Consider the following 22,128-nt stretch of genomic DNA (forward strand, 5'->3'; position numbering starts at 1 on the left):
ATCTCACTGGGGAGTGCCAGACGATCGGTGCTGGTCAGCTGCTGCAGCCCGACCAGCGAGAGCTGAAGCAGGGCGAGGCATTGCCTCACCTGGAAAGCGCAAGGGGGAAGGGAATCCCTTTTCCTAGCCAGGGGAACTGAGACACACAACACCTGGAAAATCGGGTAACTCCCACCCCAATACTGCGCTTTAAGCAGACAGGCACACCAGGAGATCATATCCCACACCTGGCCGGGAGTGTCCCACACCCACGGAGCCTCCCTCATTGCTAGCACAGCAGTCTGTGATCTACCGGCAAGGCAGCAGCGAGGCTGGGGGAGGGGCGCCCGCCATTGCTGAGGCTTAAGTAGGTAAACAAAGCTGCTGGGAAGCTCGAACTGGGTGGAGCTCACAGCAGCTCAAGGAAACCTGCCTGTCTCTGTAGACTCCACCTCTGGGGACAGGGCACAGTAAATAATAACAAACGCAGCAGCTCTGCAGACGCAAACGACTCTGTCTGACAGCTTTGAAGAGAGCAGTGGATCTCCCAACACGGAGGTTGAGATCTGAGAAGGGACAGACTCCCTGCTCAAGTGGGTCCCTGACCCCTGAGTAGCCTAACTGGGAGACATCCCCCACTAGGGGCAGTCTGACACACCACACCTCACAGGGTGGAGTACACCCCTGAGAGGAAGATTCCAAAGCAAGAATCAGACAGGTACACTCGCTGTTCAGAAATATTCTATCTTCTGCAGCCTCTGCTGCTGATACCCAGGCAAACAGGGTCTGGAGTGGACCTCAAGCAATCTCCTACAGCTACAACCTACAGCTGAGGATCCTGACTGTTAGAAGGAAAGCTATCAAACAGGAAGGACACCTACACCAAAACCCCATCAGTACATCACCATCATCAAAGACCAGAGGCAGATAAAACCACAAAGATGGGGAAAAAGCAGGGCAGAAAAGCTGGAAATTCAAAAAATAAGAGCGCATCTCCCCCGGCAAAGGAGCGCAGCTCATCGCCAGCAACGGATCAAAGCTGGACGGAGAATGACTTCGACGAGATGAGAGAAGAAGGCTTCAGTCCATCAAATTTCTCAGAGCTAAAGGAGGAATTACGTACCCAGCGCAAAGAAACTAAAAATCTTGAAAAAAAAGTGGAAGAATTGATGGCTAGAGTAATTAATGCAGAGAAGCTCACAAACGAAATGAAAGAGACGAAAACCATGGCACGAGAAATACGTGACAAATGCACAAGCTTCAGTAACCGTCTCGATCAACTGGAAGAAAGAATGTCAGCGATGGAGGATCAAATGAATGAAATGAAGCGAGAAGAGAAACCAAAAGAAAAAAGAAGAAAAAGAAATGAACAAAGCCTGCAAGAAGTATGGGATTATGTAAAAAGACCAAATCTACGTCTGATTGGGGTGCCTGAAAGTGAGGGGGAAAATGGAACCAAGTTGGAAAACACTCTTCAGGATATCATCCAGGAGAACTTCCCCAACCTAGTAGGGCAGGCCAACATTCAAATCCAGGAAATACAGAGAACGCCACAAAGATACTCCTCGAGAAGAGCAACTCCAAGACACATAATTGCCAGATTCACCAAAGTTGAAATGAAGGAAAAAATCTTAAGGGCAGCCAGAGAGAAAGGTCGGGTTACTCACAAAGGGAAGCCCATCAGACTAACAGCAGATCTCTCGGCAGAAACTCTTCAAGCCAGAAGAGAGTGGGGGCCAATATTCAACATTCTTAAAGAAAAGAATTTTAAACCCAGAATTTTATATCCAGCCAAACTAAGTTTCATAAGTGAAGGAGAAATAAAATCCTTTACAGATAAGCAAATGCTTAGAGATTTTGTCACCACTAGGCCTGCCTTACAAGAGACCCTGAAGGAAGCACTAAACATGGAAAGGAACAACCGGTACCAGCCATTGCAAAAACATGCCAAAATGTAAAGACCATCAAGGCTAGGAAGAAACTGCATCAACTAACGAGCAAAATAACCAGTTAATATCATAATGGCAGGATCAAGTTCACACATAACAATCTTAACCTTAAATGTAAATGGACTAAATGCTCCAATTAAAAGACACAGACTGGCAAACTGGATAAAGAGTCAAGATCCATCAGTCTGCTGTATTCAGGAGACCCATCTCACACGCAGAGACATACATAGGCTCAAAATAAAGGGATGGAGGAAGATTTACCAAGCAAATGGAGAACACAAAAAAGCGGGGGTTGCAATACTAGTCTCTGATAAAACAGACTTTAAACCATCAAAGATCAAAAGAGACAAAGAAGGCCATTACATAATGGTAAAGGGATCAATTCAACAGGAAGAGCTAACTATCCTAAATATATATGCACCCAATACAGGAGCACCCAGATTCATAAAGCAAGTCCTTAGAGACTTACAAAGAGACTTAGACTCCCATACAATAATAATGGGAGACTTCAACACTCCACTGTCAACATTAGACAGATCAACGAGACAGAAAGTTAACAAGGATATCCAGGAATTGAACTCATCTCTGCAGCAAGCAGACCTAATAGACATCTATAGAACTCTCCACCCCAAATCAACAGAATACACATTCTTCTCAGCACCACATCGTACTTACTCCAAAATTGACCACGTAATTGGAAGTAAAGCACTCCTCAGCAAATGTACAAGAACAGAAATGATAACAAACTGTCTCTCAGACCACAGTGCAATCAAATTAGAACTCAGGACTAAGAAACTCAATCAAAACCGCTCAACTACATGGAAACTGAACAACCTGCTCCTGAATGACTACTGGGTACATCACGAAATGAAGGCAGAAATAAAGATGTTCTTTGAAACCAATGAGAACAAAGATACAACATACCAGAATCTCTGGGACACATTTAAAGCAGTGTGTAGAGGGAAATTTATAGCACTAAATGCCCACAAGAGAAAGCAGGAAAGATCTAAAATTGACACTCTAACATCGCAATTAAAAGAACTAGAGAAGCAAGAGCAAACACATTCGAAAGCTAGCAGAAGGCAAGAAATAACTAAGATCAGAGCAGAACTGAAGGAGATAGAGACACAAAAAACCCTCCAAAAAATCAATGAATCCAGGAGTTGGTTTTTTGAAAAGATCAACAAAATTGACAGACCACTAGCAAGACTAATAAAGAAGAAAAGAGAGAAGAATCAAATCGACGCAATTAAAAATGATAAAGGGGATATCACCACCGACCCCACAGAAATACAAACTACCATCAGAGAATACTATAAACACCTCTACGCAAATAAACTGGAAAATCTAGAAGAAATGGATAATTTCCTGGACACTTACACTCTTCCAAGACTAAACCAGGAAGAAGTTGAATCCCTGAATAGACCAATAGTAGGCTCTGAAATTGAGGCAATAATTAATAGCCTACCAACCAAAAAAAGTCCAGGACCAGATGGATTCACAGCTGAATTCTACCAGAGGTACAAGGAGGAGCTGGTACCATTCCTTCTGAAACTATTCCAATCAATAGAAAAAGAGGGAATCCTCCCTAACTCATTTTATGAGGCCAACATCATCCTGATACCAAAGCCTGGCAGAGACACAACAAAAAAAGAGAATTTTAGACCAATATCCCTGATGAACATCGATGCAAAAATCCTCAATAAAATACTGGCAAACCGGATTCAGCAGCACATCAAAAAGCTTATCCACCATGATCAAGTGGGCTTCATCCCTGGGATGCAAGGCTGGTTCAACATTCGCAAATCAATAAACATAATCCAGCATATAAACAGAACCAAAGACAAGAACCACATCATTATCTCAATAGATGCAGAAAAGGCTTTTGACAAAATTCAACAGCCCTTCATGCTAAAAACGCTCAAGAAATTCGGTATTGATGGAACGTACCTCAAAATCATAAGAGCTATTTATGACAAACCCACAGCCAATATCATACTGAATGGGCAAAAACTGGAAAAATTCCCTTTGAAAACTGGCACAAGACAGGGATGCCCTCTCTCACCACTCCTATTCAACATAGTGTTGGAAGTTCTGGCTAGGGCAATCAGGCAAGAGAAAGAAATCAAGGGGATTCAGTTAGGAAAAGAAGAAGTCAAATTGTCCCTGTTTGCAGACGACATGACTGTATATTTAGAAAACCCCATTGTCTCAGCCCAAAATCTCCTTAAGCTGATCAGCAACTTCAGCAAAGTCTCAGGATACAAAATTAATGTGCAAAAATCACAAGCATTCTTATACACCAGTGACAGTCAAACAGAGAGCCAAATCAGGAATGAACTTCCATTCACAATTGCTTCAAAGAGAATAAAATACCTAGGAATCCAACTTACAAGGGATGTAAAGGACCTCTTCAAGGAGAACTACAAACCACTGCTCAGTGAAATCAAAGAGGACACAAACAAATGGAAGAACATACCATGCTCATGGATAGGAAGAATCAATATCGTGAAAATGGCCATACTGCCCAAGGTAATTTATAGATTCAATGCCATCCCCATCAAGCTACCAATGAGCTTCTTCACAGAATTGGAAAAAACTGCTTTAAAGTTCATATGGAACCAAAAAAGAGCCCGCATCTCCAAGACAATCCTAAGTCAAAAGAACAAAGCTGGAGGCATCACCCTACCTGACTTCAAACTATACTACAAGGCTACAGTAACCAAAACAGCATGGTACTGGTACCAAAACAGAGATATAGACCAATGGAACAGAACAGAGTCCTCAGAAATAATACCACACATCTACAGCCATCTGATCTTTGACAAACCTGAGAGAAACAAGAAATGGGGAAAGGATTCCCTATTTAATAAATGGTGCTGGGAAAACTGGCTAGCCATAAGTAGAAAGCTGAAACTGGATCCTTTCCTTACTCCTTATACGAAAATTAATTCAAGATGGATTAGAGACTTAAATGTTAGACCTAATACCATAAAAATCCTAGAGGAAAACCTAGGTAGTACCATTCAGGACATAGGCATGGGCAAAGACTTCATGTCTAAAACACCAAAAGCAACGGCAACAAAAGCCAAAATTGACAAATGGGATCTCATCAAACTAAAGAGCTTCTGCACAGCAAAAGAAACTACCATCAGAGTGAGCAGGCAACCTACAGAATGGGAGAAAATTTTTGCAATCTACTCATCTGACAAAGGGCTAATATCCAGAACCTACAAAGAACTCAAACAAATTTACAAGAAAAAAACAAACAACCCCATCCAAAAGTGGGCAAAGGATATGAACAGACATTTCTCAAAAGAAGACATTCATACAGCCAACAGACACATGAAAAAATGCTCATCATCACTGGCCATCAGAGAAATGCAAATGAAAACCACAATGAGATACCATCTCACACCAGTTAGAATGGCGATCATTCAAAAGTCAGGAAACAACAGGTGCTGGAGAGGATGTGGAGAAATAGGAACACTTTTACACTGTTGGTGGGATTGTAAACTAGTTCAACCATTATGGAAAACAGTATGGCGATTCCTCAAGGATCTAGAACTAGATGTACCATATGATATGACCCAGCCATCCCATTACTGGGTATATACCCAAAGGATTATAAATTATGCTGCTATAAGGACACATGCACACGTATGTTTATTGCAGCACTATTCACAATAGCAAAGACTTGGAATCAACCCAAATGTCCATCAGTGACAGATTGGATTAAGAAAATGTGGCACATATACACCATGGAATACTATGCAGCCATAAAAAAGGATGAGTTTGTGTCCTTTGTAGGGACATGGATGCAGCTGGAAACCATCATTCTTAGCAAACTATCACAAGAACAGAAAACCAAACACCGCGTGTTCTCACTCGTAGGTGGGAACTGAACAATGAGATCACTTGGACACGGGAAGGGGAACATCACACACCGGGGCCTATCATGGGGAGGGGGGAGGGGGGAGGGATTGCATTGGGAGTTATACCTGATGTAAATGACGAGTTGATGGGTGCAGCACACCAACATGGCACAAGTATACATATGTAGCAAACCTGCACGTTGTGCACATGTACCCTACAACTTGAAGTTTAATAATAATAAATAAATTAAAAAAAAAAAAAAAAAAAAGTTGGCAAGCATCAGGTTTCACCTGAAAGAGGATAGAGAGGAGGATAGAAAAGGGAAGGCAGGGGGATGAAAGAGAAAACACAAAGAATATTATCAAGTCCTTACCATAAACTAGGCTCTGTTTATGCACTTTGACTGTGTTATCTCATTTAACTCCGTAACAAACTTCAAATATAGCCATTGAGACTTACAGAGATTGGATAAGCTATTTAAGTCACACATTTAACATATGTTCGACCCAGTGTTTTCGTCAGGGCAATTTGACTTCATAGCTTATGTCCCTAACTAATAACCTCTACTATAACTCAACAGTTTATGTCCTTAACTAATAACTTCTATTGCTATAAAAAAGTTGTTATAGAACAATGCCTATGACCTTGATTTTGGATGAGGAAAGAGTTTTTAAAGTTGCCAACCTGGCCAGGATACTTGGGACTGACAGAGGAAAGAAGATGCTCCTATTGTATATACATAATTGAGGAAAATTATATCCCTCAAATAATCCCAAAATGATACATTCCTGAACAAACAATTTGAGAGATTCTTGGATTAAGTTGGATAGTTTTGCTTGATGACAAATATGGTCACTTTTTGGCAAATTCTTTTTAATTATACAATAATGATAGAAATGAGTTCATATTATGATTAATACTATAAAATTGATATTAGCATTGACATTATTATCAAGTTTACCTTAAGTTAGGCAAGATTATAGCACTTAAATATATTTGCTCTTCATCATACATCTCTAAGGGTGCACCAACACATTCCCCATTGTACTAGGCTTAATACTTTAGTGACAAAATAATCTGTACAACAAACCCCCAGGACACAAGTTCACTTAAGTTACAAACCTGCACACGCACCTCTGAACTTAAAACAAAAGTTTAAAAGATGCATTACCCATTTTATAGATATCAAAACTAAGCCACCACAGAAGAAGTTGAGTAGCTTAACAACAGAGTGAGCATGGATAAGTGAAAAAGCAATGATTCTCACCTAGTAAACAGATTTACCAGCCTGGATACTTAACCACTACCTTTTTCCCTTCAACTGCTTGACTAATAACTTCATTTTCTCCTCCAAGTCCTAATGACTTCTCCATCCCTAAAGAAAACCCAAAGTCTGAGGGGTAAATCAACCCAATATTATCCTATCTTTAAAATCTGTTCAGATATCTAGGGTTTTCCCTACTTCCTTTTATCTGGTACTCCAAACCTGGAGATGACCATTTGCTATGAGTGACCAGTTAGCAGCAACTTGCACCTGAAAAGCTAGCATTCATGTTTTCTGCTTATCTTCTTTCTATATTTTGTCTATAATTGTTGACAGTAAGAGTTACTGTTGTGACTTTGGAGAGGGTGGTTTATAAAGAGTGACAAGGGCAAGACGTAGGTATAGAAGCCCTCTTATCTACTCTTATTTTTTAGCTTAGGACTGGGAGGCTATTAATCACACTGACATCCTAAAGGAATGCCTGGCTAAAATCTGTTCCTCCATTCTCAATCCACATGTTCTTTCTAAGTAGACTAGAAGGAACAAGGGCAGGAAAGATGAAAGGAAGAGGTGGTAGGAGAAAATTAGTAGAATGGTTGCAGAACAAAGTAAAAATCAGAGAGAAATTCCCAAGTCAAGTCTACTGCTACCTACGTCGCACGGATAGCCAGAGAGTCACAAGGATTAGAATAAAATTGACATGGGCTATGCACAGAATTACATCCATTTTGTGCCTGCATCATTTATTTCTTTGGACTTGGAAGGATATGGACCCCCATTCTTCCCTGTAGGAAATCATGCTTTGGATTCTGATTCCCTCCCCAGGAATCTGTAGCTTCCCTTTCACTTTCTCATATTTTAGTTTTCACTTTCCTTCACTGTGTTTCTCTTTGCTAAGAACAATGATCTCCAGCTTAGACTGCCTGCATGCCTATCTAAAGTGAGGGACCTAGATAGGAACTTGTCACATGACTGTATTCCCAGACAGACTTATCAGTCTTACGGCTGCAACCTGTGTGATATTTAGGAGTCCCTTAACCACCTCTGTACCTAAATTTCACTGCCCACTTTAGGTTCTTATCACCTCTTCTCTTCCATGAGTGTTATCTAACTCAATAATAGCTTCTCTGCAACTATCACCACTTCACCTCGCACAAGGGAATGGCTATTGATCTTTATGGAGCTCTCACTCTATGTCATAGGCAATAGAGACAGATGGATATATATTAAGCACAATCCTGATATAAAATCTAAAGTCTTTAGTAAGCATGTGCCTGCCTCATTATGAGGGCTGTTTCTTAGCCATTGATCAATCTACCATGCCTCAACCAAGGGCAAGAAGAAGGTCAATGAACAAACATACTGGCTATGCAATGCAGAAACATAACTGCACCTAGAAGCAACAGACAGGCCATAATTACCAACTATTTTGTTGTGGAAAGGGGAAGGGGAACAGACAAAAAATTAAATAAATAATTTTAAATGAAACCGTGATTCAAAGCCCAGCTTAAGGGCTATGTTAGCCATAAGAACATGCACCATGTCTCCATCATTTTCTTAAGACTGTAGGTAAATTATTTGCTAAGAGACATAGTACTAACACTTTTATTTCAATTCTCACTATACCCACAAGTTTAAAGAATAATCATTTCCATTCACAGATGAGGAAACTGAGAGTAAAATAAGAAATAACGTACCCAAGGTTATATGATCAAAATGTGGCAAGGACTCCAACTCCATCCAACTCCAGAACCCAAGATTCCTCTAAACAATGAACTGCCTATAAAGATATATGTTTTTCTAAGTAGCCTGGGTTGGACAAAGCAATTATTCTGGCAACTGGGCCCCATGCCAGGAAAAAACAATCCTTAAGTGCTATAAAACTAGTGTTTTCCTGGGAGATTTAACCATCATTAGCGAAAAGCTTCATTTGCAATAATGTGTGCAGCCCGCTGTAGTGGGCCAGAGCAATGCATGATCACTAACTCAAAGAGATTAATTTAATGGGCAATTATATGCTTCCTGCTTTGAAATACTTTCAGGTAACCAATAGTCATGTACTTTCTGCAAATGCCATGCCCTTTGCCTGCTCCCAGGTACAGAGTGCCAGAGAGCTTTGCAACTTTCTATGCCACACCATCACGTTCTCTGTGAAGGACACTTTAAAACGAGCATTCAGTGCATCTACAATGCCCCTGCAGAGACTCTGTTCTAAGCAAATTGATTCCCACTTCTCAGGATTCTTTACTGTCCTATGGTTATAGTCAGCATGGGAAAATTTTTTTAAAAAGACCAAACAAAACAATAATGCCTCATCTTTCTTTGCCTCTCTCTGCAATATTGTCAAATTTTAATGATCGTATATTTGTGTGTGTGTGTGTGTGTTTGTGGGTGTGGGTGTGTGTGCGTATGTGCATGGTGAGGGAAACAAGGAAGAAGTTGTGAGAAGTAAATTCCTGAAACTCTCCCTTGAGATTCTAATTTAATAGGTTTCAAATGAAGTCTGGGCTATTTTTTATTTGTTTGTTTTAGACAATTTTCTAGGCAATTCTAACCAATGGTCTGCTTTGAAAAACAGTCTCCTAAAATGTACTATGCTGTGTTCTCTATTCTATGTTCTTCAGTTTCCTAATCTATAAAATAGGACTTGGATTCTGGTTTTAGAAGTTCCAAAGCTCTGCTGTTTATTAGGCAATATTCTTACTCTCCGTAATAAACCACGTGCTTGTTCATTCCTTCACCGCACCCTTGTCCTTGCCCTAGCTTTTTGCTTTGCACAGAAAAATGGTTTCATTCACTTGATTCAGGAAATGATGTAGCAGTATCGGAAGCTAAAATTGAGCAAGAAGATAAAGAGGAAAGAAGATAGAAGTGAGGTTTCTGTGGAAGGTGTTTAAGGATATATATTCTGCAGTTAAACAAAGGTCTGATCCTGTACCTCCACTCCCATCCTTGCCCACTATGAAATTTTGAAATTTATGAAGTTTTGAAACACGTATCTGAGTTTCTTTGCCTGGTAAATGCTTATAATAATAGTAGTCACTTTTCAGCAAACATTATGAGAATTAAATGCATTTAAGGGCTTTTTCAGTTTATTTTCTCATTGTTTTCATTATTCAGCTACATTTACCTTAAATCTTCATTATCATGGTAAACAGCAGCCATGCACTGTAGTTTCAGGGAATGGGCTTGCTACTAGCAGAGACAGTTAGCAGAGATATACTATATAAGCCTAATCTCTTGTTAGCACATGGACATCTACCTGCCAGCTCAAGTGATAAGATGTGCCAGTTGATCATGATGACAAGTTAGATCTACTACCACTGAAATACTTGGGTAATAAACACAGTGAAGCATCTCAGCCTCAGTTAAGTGAATCTGACACAAGAGGATAAAGAATGACATCTCCATTCTCATTAAGAGATAACAGATGGACTTCGCTAAAATCCACTTTTTAGCCTAATTTCATTTGTTTAAATCTTTTGTCTGATGAGATAGCATCCTGAGAGTCATTTTAAACTGTTCTCCCTGGAATGACCATTTCTTTATCATTATTAGAACCTCCCCCTATGGGGTTCTGTTATTCTGAATGGTTTTAAATATTCATCTCAGATGAATTCTATAAATCTCCCTTTAATATTTTTTTTCCCCAAGACATGGTGTGTGGCTTTGGAAGATAAACATCATATGATGGGCTAAATAATCAAACCAAGTCAAAACAAGTTTCTAAGCTATATTCATAGTAATTTCCATTTTTTAAATTTCTCTGTGATCTTATGATTTCTACTTCCCTTTATGATCAAGAACAAAGGTGGTTTAATTGTACACTTAAAGTTTTCAAATTTATGCCACCCCAGCTAGTAGTTCACAGCTAAAATTTAAAGCTCTCTTTTGTATTCTCACCCTTGTTTGTTCTAAGAAAGAAATCTGCAAAAATTCAAACAAAGTCAGACAGATTTTTAAGCTTAGAGTCTAACATTTCTTAAGATGTTTAACATGAATTAAGCTTGTTTCTTGGCCAAAATGCACCTGTGTGGTTTGTTTAGTTTTCAATCTCTGACAAAAAGAAAAAAGAAAAAGTGAGACAACTCCCATCAACACCGATTTGAACGGAATCAATGTATGTTTGGGCACATATTTTAAATTCTCTGTGGTTCCTGAGCAAGCTGAGGCTCAGCATATGAGCACAGGTACACTGTGTTCGTTCTCCATATGGAGCCAACTGTAAACCTGAATCTGAGACATGATTGAATCACTTCTCTAAAAACATTCAGAAAATTTTATCTCATCTACGTTTTATATTTTCAGTTATTTGGTTATACTGTGTTTATAATAATAATATTAATACCACTTAAAAATCTTAACTAGTAATTTTACTAATATACATAAAGTCTTGATTTTTTCATAGGTATTTTGAAGTAATTTTTAATATCATATCCTCATTGAAGGAGGTCAGTAGCTGCATTTATTTTCACAGCATCAATGTGGAATTGCTTGAACTCTCAACATTCATCATCTTCTTTCTTACCTCTGTGCCTTTCTTTATGCATATATCAGCAGGTTCCAATTTATCCTTTGATATGCAGGTAGTCCCAGGTGCCACCAGAAAGAAAACTCCAAGAGGAGCAGGATTTATGCCTACTTTACTCCCTGCTATATCCTCAGTCACTAGATGAGTGCTTAGCAATAGTAAAGACTTAATAAATAATTATTGAATGAATGAGCAAATGAACATCTTCCCCGACTTAGCTTGGTAGCCTTGTCACCCTGCAGCTAACAGTTCAATGCCCTGGAGCAGCTGTTTTGCTATCTGTCTTTCTTGTCTACGATTTCTCAAAAATGAGTACTTTGTTTCTGTATTGTCCTGAAATGTTTCTTAAGCAAATGCTCTGTGTATTCATTGCTTTGAGCACATTTTGCTGATAACTGATAAACCTTGATGGATATTTAAGTAAAGGAATCTATCTCATTTCTAAAAGGTGGCATAGGCCTTGTGTGTGGATCATGTTTATGATCCCAGCAGGAGGATCAGTTGAGGTGAGGTGCTCGAGACTAGCCTGGGCAACATACTGAGACCCTGTTTCTCCAAAAAGAAAAAACAATAATTAGCCAGGCATGGTGGCTTGTGCCTGTAGACCTAGACACTGGGGAGTCTAAAGCAGGAGGATCACTTGAGCCCAGGAGATAGAGGGTGGAGTGAGCTATGATGGTGCCTGGGCAACAGAAAGAGAGATCTATCTCAAAGGTAACATCAATTAAGTTTAACTCTACTAGATTGTGTTTTCAGTATACGAGAAAATTCTTTAAAAGTAGTTACTGACTATACACATTAAAGAAGACTGTTTTTTTGAGTTTTTTATAAAGCCTTAAATCATATAAATAGATACAGTTTTTCTGAGAAGCTTAAGGTGATAATCAGGCTTCAACATGGTAAATTATTAAAAAATTATGTCTACATCTTTCTAAATGAGGTTGACACTTCTAATAAACCAAAATCACCAGATGGCATGCTTTATTTGCTTCTTCTCTTCATGCTACAAGGGGAAACTACCATCAGGTTAAGACACTAGGGAAGAAAATACTACTCCTAAGGCAGGAAAAACATCAAAGTTTCCAGAGCTCTGTCTCTATCCAGAGCCAGAGTTTGGTAGTGTGGAAACTACATATCAACTTGACTTCGTGTTCTCTGCCTGCACTCAAGGCTGCGATAAGAAACAAACATTCTTCACTCTTGAATCTTCACTCTTCCACACAAGAGTTCTTTTTATAAGGCTTGGTAGAGGACATTTTCCTCACATCACAAAACCAGAAAAAAAAAAAAAAAAAAAAATGTTTGTCTCCTGAACACATGGATTACTCTTTTTTTAATACAAATAAATTAATCATTTTTCACAGAGATATTTCCCCTTTTTCACATTAGCTGCCAGAGAGTAGAGTGGATTTTAGGGCACATTTCCTATAATTATCATCTATATTTCTCTATATGGTATGTGTGCCCATGAATCTTTCTTAACATTGATTTTTATTTTCTTTTTCAAATTCCCTTTACCCCAACTCTCTTGGAATTTATTGTCTCTGAATTTGTGTAGAACTTCGAAGGACTCATCCAGTCCTTTATAAAAAGAAGATATTCGGATGATAAGAAACATGTATTTTTCTAGGATGTAAAATGAACATCACGTCCCTTTTCCATATTTTTGTGTGACGAAAGTTGATAAAGTAGATATAAGCTCTCAAAGACAGTGTGGCACCAAATTTCACCATATAGCTATTGTTTAGAGACTCCATCATAGTTTTATCAAGTGCAAAGAAGAAAAAAAAATAAAATAAAAAGATTAACATGTTATTTTAACAACCCTAGACTCTCCTCCCCTATAATAAAATAACTCAAATGTTTTCACAAAATTTATGAAAAAGATTACATTGAATTTATATTGGTATAATTTTAAACATTCCATGATTACTGTGTAAAATACATTAGATTGTAAAAAACAAAATATTATCTATAATCTCTTCTACCCAAAATAATATTGATAAAGCTTCCGTCTATATTTTCCACATGTATGTGTGCATATATATGATTTAAATATGTAATTGTTTCTATACTGTATGTACTATACTATATGTATATGTGTGTCCATTTATTTAAATTATAATGTACAGTTCTTGACTTTTTTTACATACTTTTTTTTTTTTATTTTTCTGAGACAGAGTCTTGCTCTGTCGCCCAGGCTGGAGTGCAGTGGCACAATCTCGGCTCACTTCAAGCTCCGCCTCCCTGGTTCATGCCATTCTCCTGCCTAAACCTCCCGAGTAACTGGGACTACAGGCACCCGCCACCACGCTGACTTAATTTTTCTGTATTTTTAGTAGAGAAGGGGTTTCACCCTGTTAGCCAGGAAGGTCTCGAACTCCTGACCTCATGATCCACCTGCCTTGGCCTCCCAAAGTGCTGGGATTACAGGCGTGAGCCACCATGCCCAGCTATCCACTGTTTTATACTAAATCTTTTCCTTTTACTTTAAAATGCAAAACGTTGTTTTTAATGGCTGAATAACGGATATAAGAATGTTTCCTTCTCGCATATCCTGAAACATTTCAGTAATTCACCACGGTGTAAGTTATTTTGTGTTGAGATGATACATTCAAAGGCTCCTTGGGAACAATAAACTAAGTTCCAATGGCAAGGTATCTAACAGAAACAGGGGCTGCTTATCACATTATTAACAGGCATAAATTGAACTCAGTCACACAAGGAAGAAATGAACAAACCCAGGCACTTACTAATCTCAGTAGCAATGATTGTTATGTTGTGCCATACACTTAATTCTCTGTCAAGTGGTGTTGCCAGCGTTATCTTCCCATCGTCTGCGTTAATGTTGAACTGCCTCTCCAGGTCAGTGTGCCGGTCGATGGAAAACCTACAAAACAGACACATCTGTAATCTACTTCAATGTTTATATGATCCATACATTCCACAGCAGACCTTTAGTAATCCTTGGAGAGCCATAGTTGCGAAGTCAAATGAATTGGGAAACTCAGTGGCATCATAATTTATAAAACAAAATGACTGAATGAGGCACAAGAAACTTAATAATTATTGTCCAAGGAGCAATTAGCTACATATGCAACATGTAGGTCATAAACTGCCATCAGTTTCAATAGATAGCATCTTCAAAAATGGATGCTGATGAAGAGTTAATTGGACAATCCATCACATTTATTGGACAGCTTATGATAATTAGCAGTTGCCACGAAATATCATATAAAACAATGAATTCAAGCCCAAAGCAGGATGGCACTAGGCAACATGTTACGTATGTCCATTCAAATAAAATATGTATTTTGTTAAACTTTCATTTGACTGTACTGAATTTATGGGATTTCATTTTGTTGGTGGCGGTGGTTGTTTGTTTTGTTTTGTTTTGTTTTCATTTTAAGTGTGTATTTAGGTTTTCTATTAATCTCAGTCCATAGAAATTGGATAGTTGTTGATTCCATGGTTGTTTTTAAATAGTTGTTTATTCTATAGTTAATGTTTTTTAAAAGTTAGAATCTATATTTTAACATATTTAAACACTACAGTCTACTAAATTAAGAATTTCAAACGGACATATTAGTAGTTCTTTTATCAAGCAAACTCGTTCAGATAAGAAAATACGTGAGAACCCGGTGAAACCCCGTCTCTACTAAAAAAATACAAAAAACTAGCCGGGCGAGGTGGCGGGCGCCTGTAGCCCCAGCTACTTGGGAGGCTGAGGCAGGAGAATGGCGTGAACCCGGGAGGCGGAGCTTGCAGTGAGCTGAGATCCGGCCACTGCACTCCAGCCTGGGCGGCAGAGCGAGACTCCGTCTCAAAAAAAAAAAAAAAAAAAAAGAAAGAAAATACGTGAGATGTGTGGTGTCTAGAGCAAACTGCTTCTCAGGACCACTGAGTATCAGGGTAGTATCAAGACAAAGAAAAGAAATTATTTTCTCATGACATTTATTAATATCTTTTTTATACACCAAGATTAGTTTCCTGGCTATGGAATGCTGGACCCAATAAACTTTACGTTTTAAAGATTACAAGGCAGACTTAGAAAGATTGGCCCATAAGTAAGCAGTGATGCACTAAAACAGGATAGGATGGAGGCCCAAAGAAAGATGTATGCACTTGCATTTCAGGAAGAAAGACTGAAGAAGGCCTTCATGATTGAGTGAATGGCTTAGGAAGTGCACATGAAATCTCTCTATTCATTGATACTCATTAAACTCAAATTTGAAGCATGGTCCATGCCAGTTAACACTGAGCATATTTTTTATACATGTTCTTTATAGATACTTATTATATGACAACAAATAAGACTATGCCATTATAAGAAAATAAAAAAGTAAATTTTCCATAATCCTCCAACTATAATTTTGCAGTTAACATTTTAGTAGAGTTCATCGAAAACATTTTATATGTATGTATATGAATATGCATCTACCAATTTATATCTATACCTACCTATAAAGATGGCTAGATAAATAACCTATACAGCAAGTTACTCGTTAGATAGTCGGATAGGTATAGATAGATATATGAACAGATTTTTCCTTCTCCTTTTAGCTATTTCTTTTTCACTAGAGAAGGTACGCATATCATTTATACTAGATTCAAAGGCCATTGTAAAAAGATCTTCTTGTTAAATCCTGCCCACCAAAGAAAAGCATAATTAAAAGATTTGGAATAATAGTTAAAATGATTTAATTTTATTGACAATTGTGTATTGAGAAATCATTTGAAAAAAATTATTATAAAATGACATAATAACTGCCCATTTAGTAATGACTTAACTACAAATAAAAACTAAGACACTGACTTGTACCTATACACTAGGCATCTACAAATCCCTCCCATCCCCAATCCCCAGGATACTGGAGAAATTCAGAGAGAATTTAAGAACTGAGAGACAGGTGAATTAACAGTGCTTTCAACAAAATCCTGAACATGAGGATGTGTTTACTGCAAAGTGTTTAAATGTGTTGTATTATGGAAAGAAGACCAAAAGCCGTTTTCCTGGGGAATAATGATGGTTGATTCAACCAATGATATTCCAAGTTTAACTGTAAAATAACTAAACAGACGTGTTTTGCTTCAGATATCATGTACACTCTGACTCTTAAAAGAGCTAAAAAATGTCCAGAGGATTAATTATCACTTTCTGCATTATATTCATAAATAAACTTTGCAGGCATTTCTGGTTCTAGTAATTTTATTATCTCACTGCCGATATTTCACACATCCATGCGTCAACCAATTTCCCAGAGGTCACAGTAAACACGAATCAGTCTAATCACTGATACTCACGAATCCCAAATCAGAAACACATTCCATGGCTATTTGGTTGCTGTCCAGTAATTGCCTAGAATTTCTAGCCCCAAGGAAGCATTGGGAGCAACAACGGGGTATTTGAAAGTTGGCATAAAAAAAAAAAAATGTTGCTGTTTGTTAATCCCTTATTCAGATATGTGTCATGCAGAACTCAGATTTGGAGCAAATTATATTTCTACTACTTATGTATTGCTGTTTCTGGGATAATTAGTAAATTCACTGAGCCTCAATTTATTTGCTGGTGAAATAAGAATTATTTATATCCCAGAAACAGTTGTGAAGACTAAAAACAAAGCTTAAATCAATCTCTGGCACTTAGTATGTAATAAAAATAGGCTCATCATCATCGTCGTCATCTTCATCTCTCATTAAATGATGTATTAATAAACTTCCCTATGTAGAAGGTAGCAAAGAATGCCCCTTCCTTAGCAATTTATAAATGGCAGAAAACTTAAAAAAAAAAAAAAGAAGAAGTATGTTATTTAACTCCCATAACTCTAACAAAGGCAGAGATATTTTTCTCATTTTTTAAAGTTCCAGATCATGACAGACTTTATGGGGTGAGTCACAGGAATTTATAAAATAGTCTATAAATACAGCCCTTTAGTGAGATCAGAGGTAGGAATGTCATAATATTACCAGATTACACAATAGAAGGAACTTGATGGGAAATAAATGACTTGGTTTAAAATTCACTTTAAAGCCTACCTCAACTATTTTGGAAAACTCCTACTGCTTCTATAGAAATTTCACACATTTTATTGCCTAGTAGACTTTATGATAACAGCTCCCAAGAATGACTAAACAGCACAAAAATTCTGACTCAACGTTTTGGTCAACAAGCATGCATGAAACACCAAATTTGTACCAAGCACAGTGCTAGATTCCTTTTCCTTCTCCCACCCTTCTTTTCTTGGTTTCTTATATAATGAATAACAGAAAAATAAAACTCTTAGAGACTAGGACATTTTAGGTAACACAACTGTTAAAACAGTGGAACCAGAATGAATACTCACATCTGAGTCATTGTGAAGTCCATGTATATACCAACCACATAAAGGGCTTATCTTATTCATGCATAAAATGGGGATAGTCATAGTCCCTGGCTAACAAGATTGCTGTGAAGATCACATGAGATGATAGGTGTGGCACATTTCACCAACATGTGTGTGCTGACACTGTGACACAGTGTGAAGGGCTCTCAAATCATTTGTATCATGGTGACATCCTTGAATGCCTACACATGTACTCAATTTTCTGAACTCCAAACTGAGACACAACATTCTATTATTTGAATGTTTCTGTGCTTCCCAAAATATGTATGTTGAATCCTAACTCCCAAGGTGATCGCGTTAGAAGGTGGGCCTTTCAGGAGGTGATTAGGATGTGAAGCCCTCACAAATGAAATTAGCTCCCTTCTAAAAAAGACCCCAGGGATCTAGCAAGCCCCCTTCCTCCATTGTGAGGACACAGTGAGAAACTGATTGTCTGCAACCCAGAAGCGGGCCCTTACCAGAATCCGGTCACACTGGCATGCTAATCTTGGACTTCCCAACCTTCAGAATTTCAATTAATTCATTTCTTTGTTTTAACTTTATTTTAAGTTCAGAGTTACACGTGCAGGATGTGCAGGTTTGTTACATAGGTAAACGTGTGTCATGGGGGTTCATTGTACAGATTATTTCATCACCCAGGTCTTAAGCCTAGTATCCACTGGTTATTTTTTCTGATCCTCTCCCTCTTCCCTCCCTCTGCCCTCTAGCCAGCTCCAGTGTTCCCCTTTATGTGTCCATATGTCTCATCATTTAGTTCCCTGTTATAAGTGAGAACATGTGGTATTTGGATTTATGTTCCTGAATTAGTTTGCTAAGGATAATGGCCTCCAGCTCCATCCATGTCTCTGCAAAGGACATGATCTCATTCTTTTCTATGGCTGCATAGTATTCCATGGTAGATGTGTGCCACATTTTCCTTATCCAGTCTATTGCTGATGGGCATTTCAGTTGATTCCATGTCTTTGGTATTATGAATAGTGCTGCAATTAACCTATGCATGCATGTGTCTTTATAACAGAATGATTTATATTCCTTTGGGTATATACCCAGTAATGGAATGGCTGGGTCAAATGCTATTTCTGTCTCTAGGTAACTGAGGGATCACCACACTGTCTTCCACAATGGTTGAACTAATTCATATTCCCACCAACAGAAGAAATTATTTTCTATATGGTTTATAAGCCATCTAGTCTATTTTGTATTTTGCATTTTGTATAGAAGCCCAAATGGACTACAAAACAGAGAATAACAGGTGATTGGTTATTTTTCTCGTTTTGGAATATACTGATTTGAGCATATCTTAGACACCTAAATATTAAAACACAATGTCTAAGTGAAGATGATTTACTGAATAAGATGATAAGAATTTAGACCTTCCCTGAAAGCGAAAGAATAAAAGCTTCCATCTCCCAAGTTCTTTATAGGCCTATGGATAAACTTTAAATCCACCTTCATTTTCTCACAAACTCTGCTCTGCTGCTTGAAGACATGACCTGGATTTCTGTGTGTTTCTTTAGGCTGCCAGGAGAGTCTTAGTCCATAGGCTACTCACATACTCATAGTCTCCTCACAAAAAAACATGGGTCCTCAGTCTGTTAGCCTGAGTTCTCATCTTAGTCTCATTACTGGCATATATGTGATTTAATCATGTTATTACTGATCCCTCATCTGTAAAATGGGGATTATAACATGATTTATGAACTTTAAATGAGGTAATGCTTATAAAATACTTATTACGGGTCTGACACTAAAACAAAAGCTCAATAAACATGTATTTTAAAAGCTTTAGTGTTAGCATTATTTATAAGGAAAAGACAGTAAGATTTCTATTGATGATTCCCTGACTTTTTCTAAGGTCCAAGGTAGTTTTTCTTTCACTCTTTATTTCTCTGTCCTTAAAGAAGTTCATCCGGGTCTTAATATTAGTGGAAGCAGGAAAATAGAGGAATTTGGGTTAAGTGATGAAAGGTGAAGTTGGGAAGGGAGAATAAATAGGAACCAATCTCTGCATTTCTGGTACCAGTATTTTTTTTCCACCAACTTTTCTAACCAAAATCTCTGTCCTTGAACTGATCATTGAAGATTCAAAGGTTTATTAGGTTGATTTTTGTATTCATATTGAGTAGTCTATAAGCCTTTAATCTTAGTTATAAGATTAATCACAAAATCAGAAAGGATGCCATTTTTGGAATGCTCTCAGCAAATGCTGTCCCAATCACCCTCTTCCCCACCCCCATGCCACAGCTATGCCAACCCTATCTCTAGCTGGAAAGATTCAGTCTGCTTTTTTCTGGTCCTCACAGCTGCCACCATACACTCCACCATTTTAATTACTCCCCTCTCTTCCTACTCATTTCACTGTGTGATAAAACTGTAGCATCAATAAAGGACAACACTTCATTATAAAACTCTGATATAGGCCCTTTCTTTAAGCCAAGTCACAGAAAATACTTAAAAAAAAAAGAGTGGGTTAAAAATAACAACTCTAGGGTAATGGCTTAAATTTCAGAATTCAAGGTATCTGTATCATGTGATTTCTCAGGCATCATGATTTGGGGTAGAAACCTCAGAAGTAGACCCTCAAGCCACTTTGTTTTTCTGTGACTCTCAGCATCCTTCTGAGTGGCACCACATAAAATAGAATAAAAACAACCTGAGAAGCCAGAGAGTCTTCAGTGGAATGTAACCTGGGGGAATAACATTGAAACTCTCAGGTTGGTGCAAAGGTAATTATGGTTTTTGCCATCTCTTAATCTCAGATGTTCATCTATAAATAGGAGAAAATGTCTACTTCACAAAGATTGCTTTGCAGTAAATGAGTTGATAAATGATTCACATTAGATACAAAAATAAATACATATAAATGATGAGCCAATTCTTTAATCTGTAAGAGTTCTCTTAAAGTCCAAATTGACTGTGGAGATGAATATCAAAAAATGAAAAGAAATAAATAAGAACTACTAGTCACATGTTTTAGTAGCTTCGGGAAAGACAGGATTCTTTATATGACACTAAAAAATATTTCCAAATTCTTCGTGGTGTTTGTCTATACCAGAGTTTACTATTTTCAAAATATCTGTTACTATAGGTATCTCCATAGAGCATAGACTTAAAGAGATGAGAAGCTATATTGGTTTTCCTTGCTCACATCTTACCTACATGAGCCTTTTATACCTGGCCCTAGAGTTTGCTAGTTGACCCTTTCTTAAGAATTTTCTCTCCCATGTTTGTATAAACATTTGACTGACCTTTGCTCTTTAAGCACAAAGAAAGAATGATTCATATAGCATCACATAATTATTGAAGTTACTCAAAAAAGGCTTGCTAGAAGGATGTATTATTAAGCATGGAATATTATTTTGTGTGAAATATAGTACTAAAAATATGAGGAAAAGGAATAGATGGGAGAGAAAAAGAAATAAAAAAGGGAATAGATCAGAGAGAAAAAGAGAAAGAAAAAATTAATTTGGATCCTATTTTTCATATTGAAAAGCGCAATGAGTTTTATTTTAGGTTTAAAAAAATCTAGTATTTTTATCTTTAGAATTGAAGTTTCTGTTCTAATTTCTTGAGAATTGTGCATGTATTGGATTTGCTGCTCATTTGCAGAATTATTTGAAATGCTTTCGACAGAAGAGCTAGTTTTGAGAAGAATAGCATGCACACTGGAGAGTCATCTTCCTGCCACAGTAAAAAGAAACTTCTCATTAACACAATGGGAGGTGGCATGTGAGAAAATGGCCTCCTTGGGTCATGTTAATATCAATTCTAATGAAGGAAGTTTTAGAAATAGACAGTCCCTTTCTACTGCAATAGATACAGTTTAGAAACTGCATTGTCCTTGATAACCAATATTCACAACAGCCTTATTTAAACTTTCTCATTTTTAATCCAACAAGTATCCAGATTGGCTTTTAATATCACCATTCCTCTAATCCACAGTAGTATTTTTTGGAAGTAAATGCTAAGAAATTGATCCCTTTACTTTGTGGAATTAAGGATAAAAATTCAAGAAAATTCCTAATGGCTTAGCACCTGGTTCAAAGATGGTAATTTAATACACAGCACACTAACCACAGGCACAAGTTGATGTCACTAGTTCATTCAATTCAGAGTAGCTTGCAGAGATCAAAAGTAAATTTAAGA

The 22,128-nt window shown here is 37.7% G+C and overlaps 1 protein-coding gene across 3 annotated transcripts in view; it reads right to left on the bottom strand.

The window, feature by feature from the left end:
* CDH8 (cadherin 8) overlaps positions 1 to 22,128 on the bottom strand; it is a 417,595-nt gene that overhangs the window by 163,380 nt on the left and 232,087 nt on the right. For all 3 annotated transcript variants that reach the window (XM_007993552.3, XM_007993550.3, XM_007993547.3), the window contains exon 8: positions 14,353 to 14,489. In XM_007993552.3, coding sequence (XP_007991743.1) covers positions 14,353 to 14,489 — 137 coding nt within the window. The remainder of the gene's footprint in view (positions 1 to 14,352; positions 14,490 to 22,128) is intronic.

This window comes from Chlorocebus sabaeus, chromosome 5, assembly GCF_047675955.1.
Source record: "Chlorocebus sabaeus isolate Y175 chromosome 5, mChlSab1.0.hap1, whole genome shotgun sequence".
In the NCBI taxonomy this organism is placed as follows: domain Eukaryota; kingdom Metazoa; phylum Chordata; class Mammalia; order Primates; family Cercopithecidae; genus Chlorocebus; species Chlorocebus sabaeus.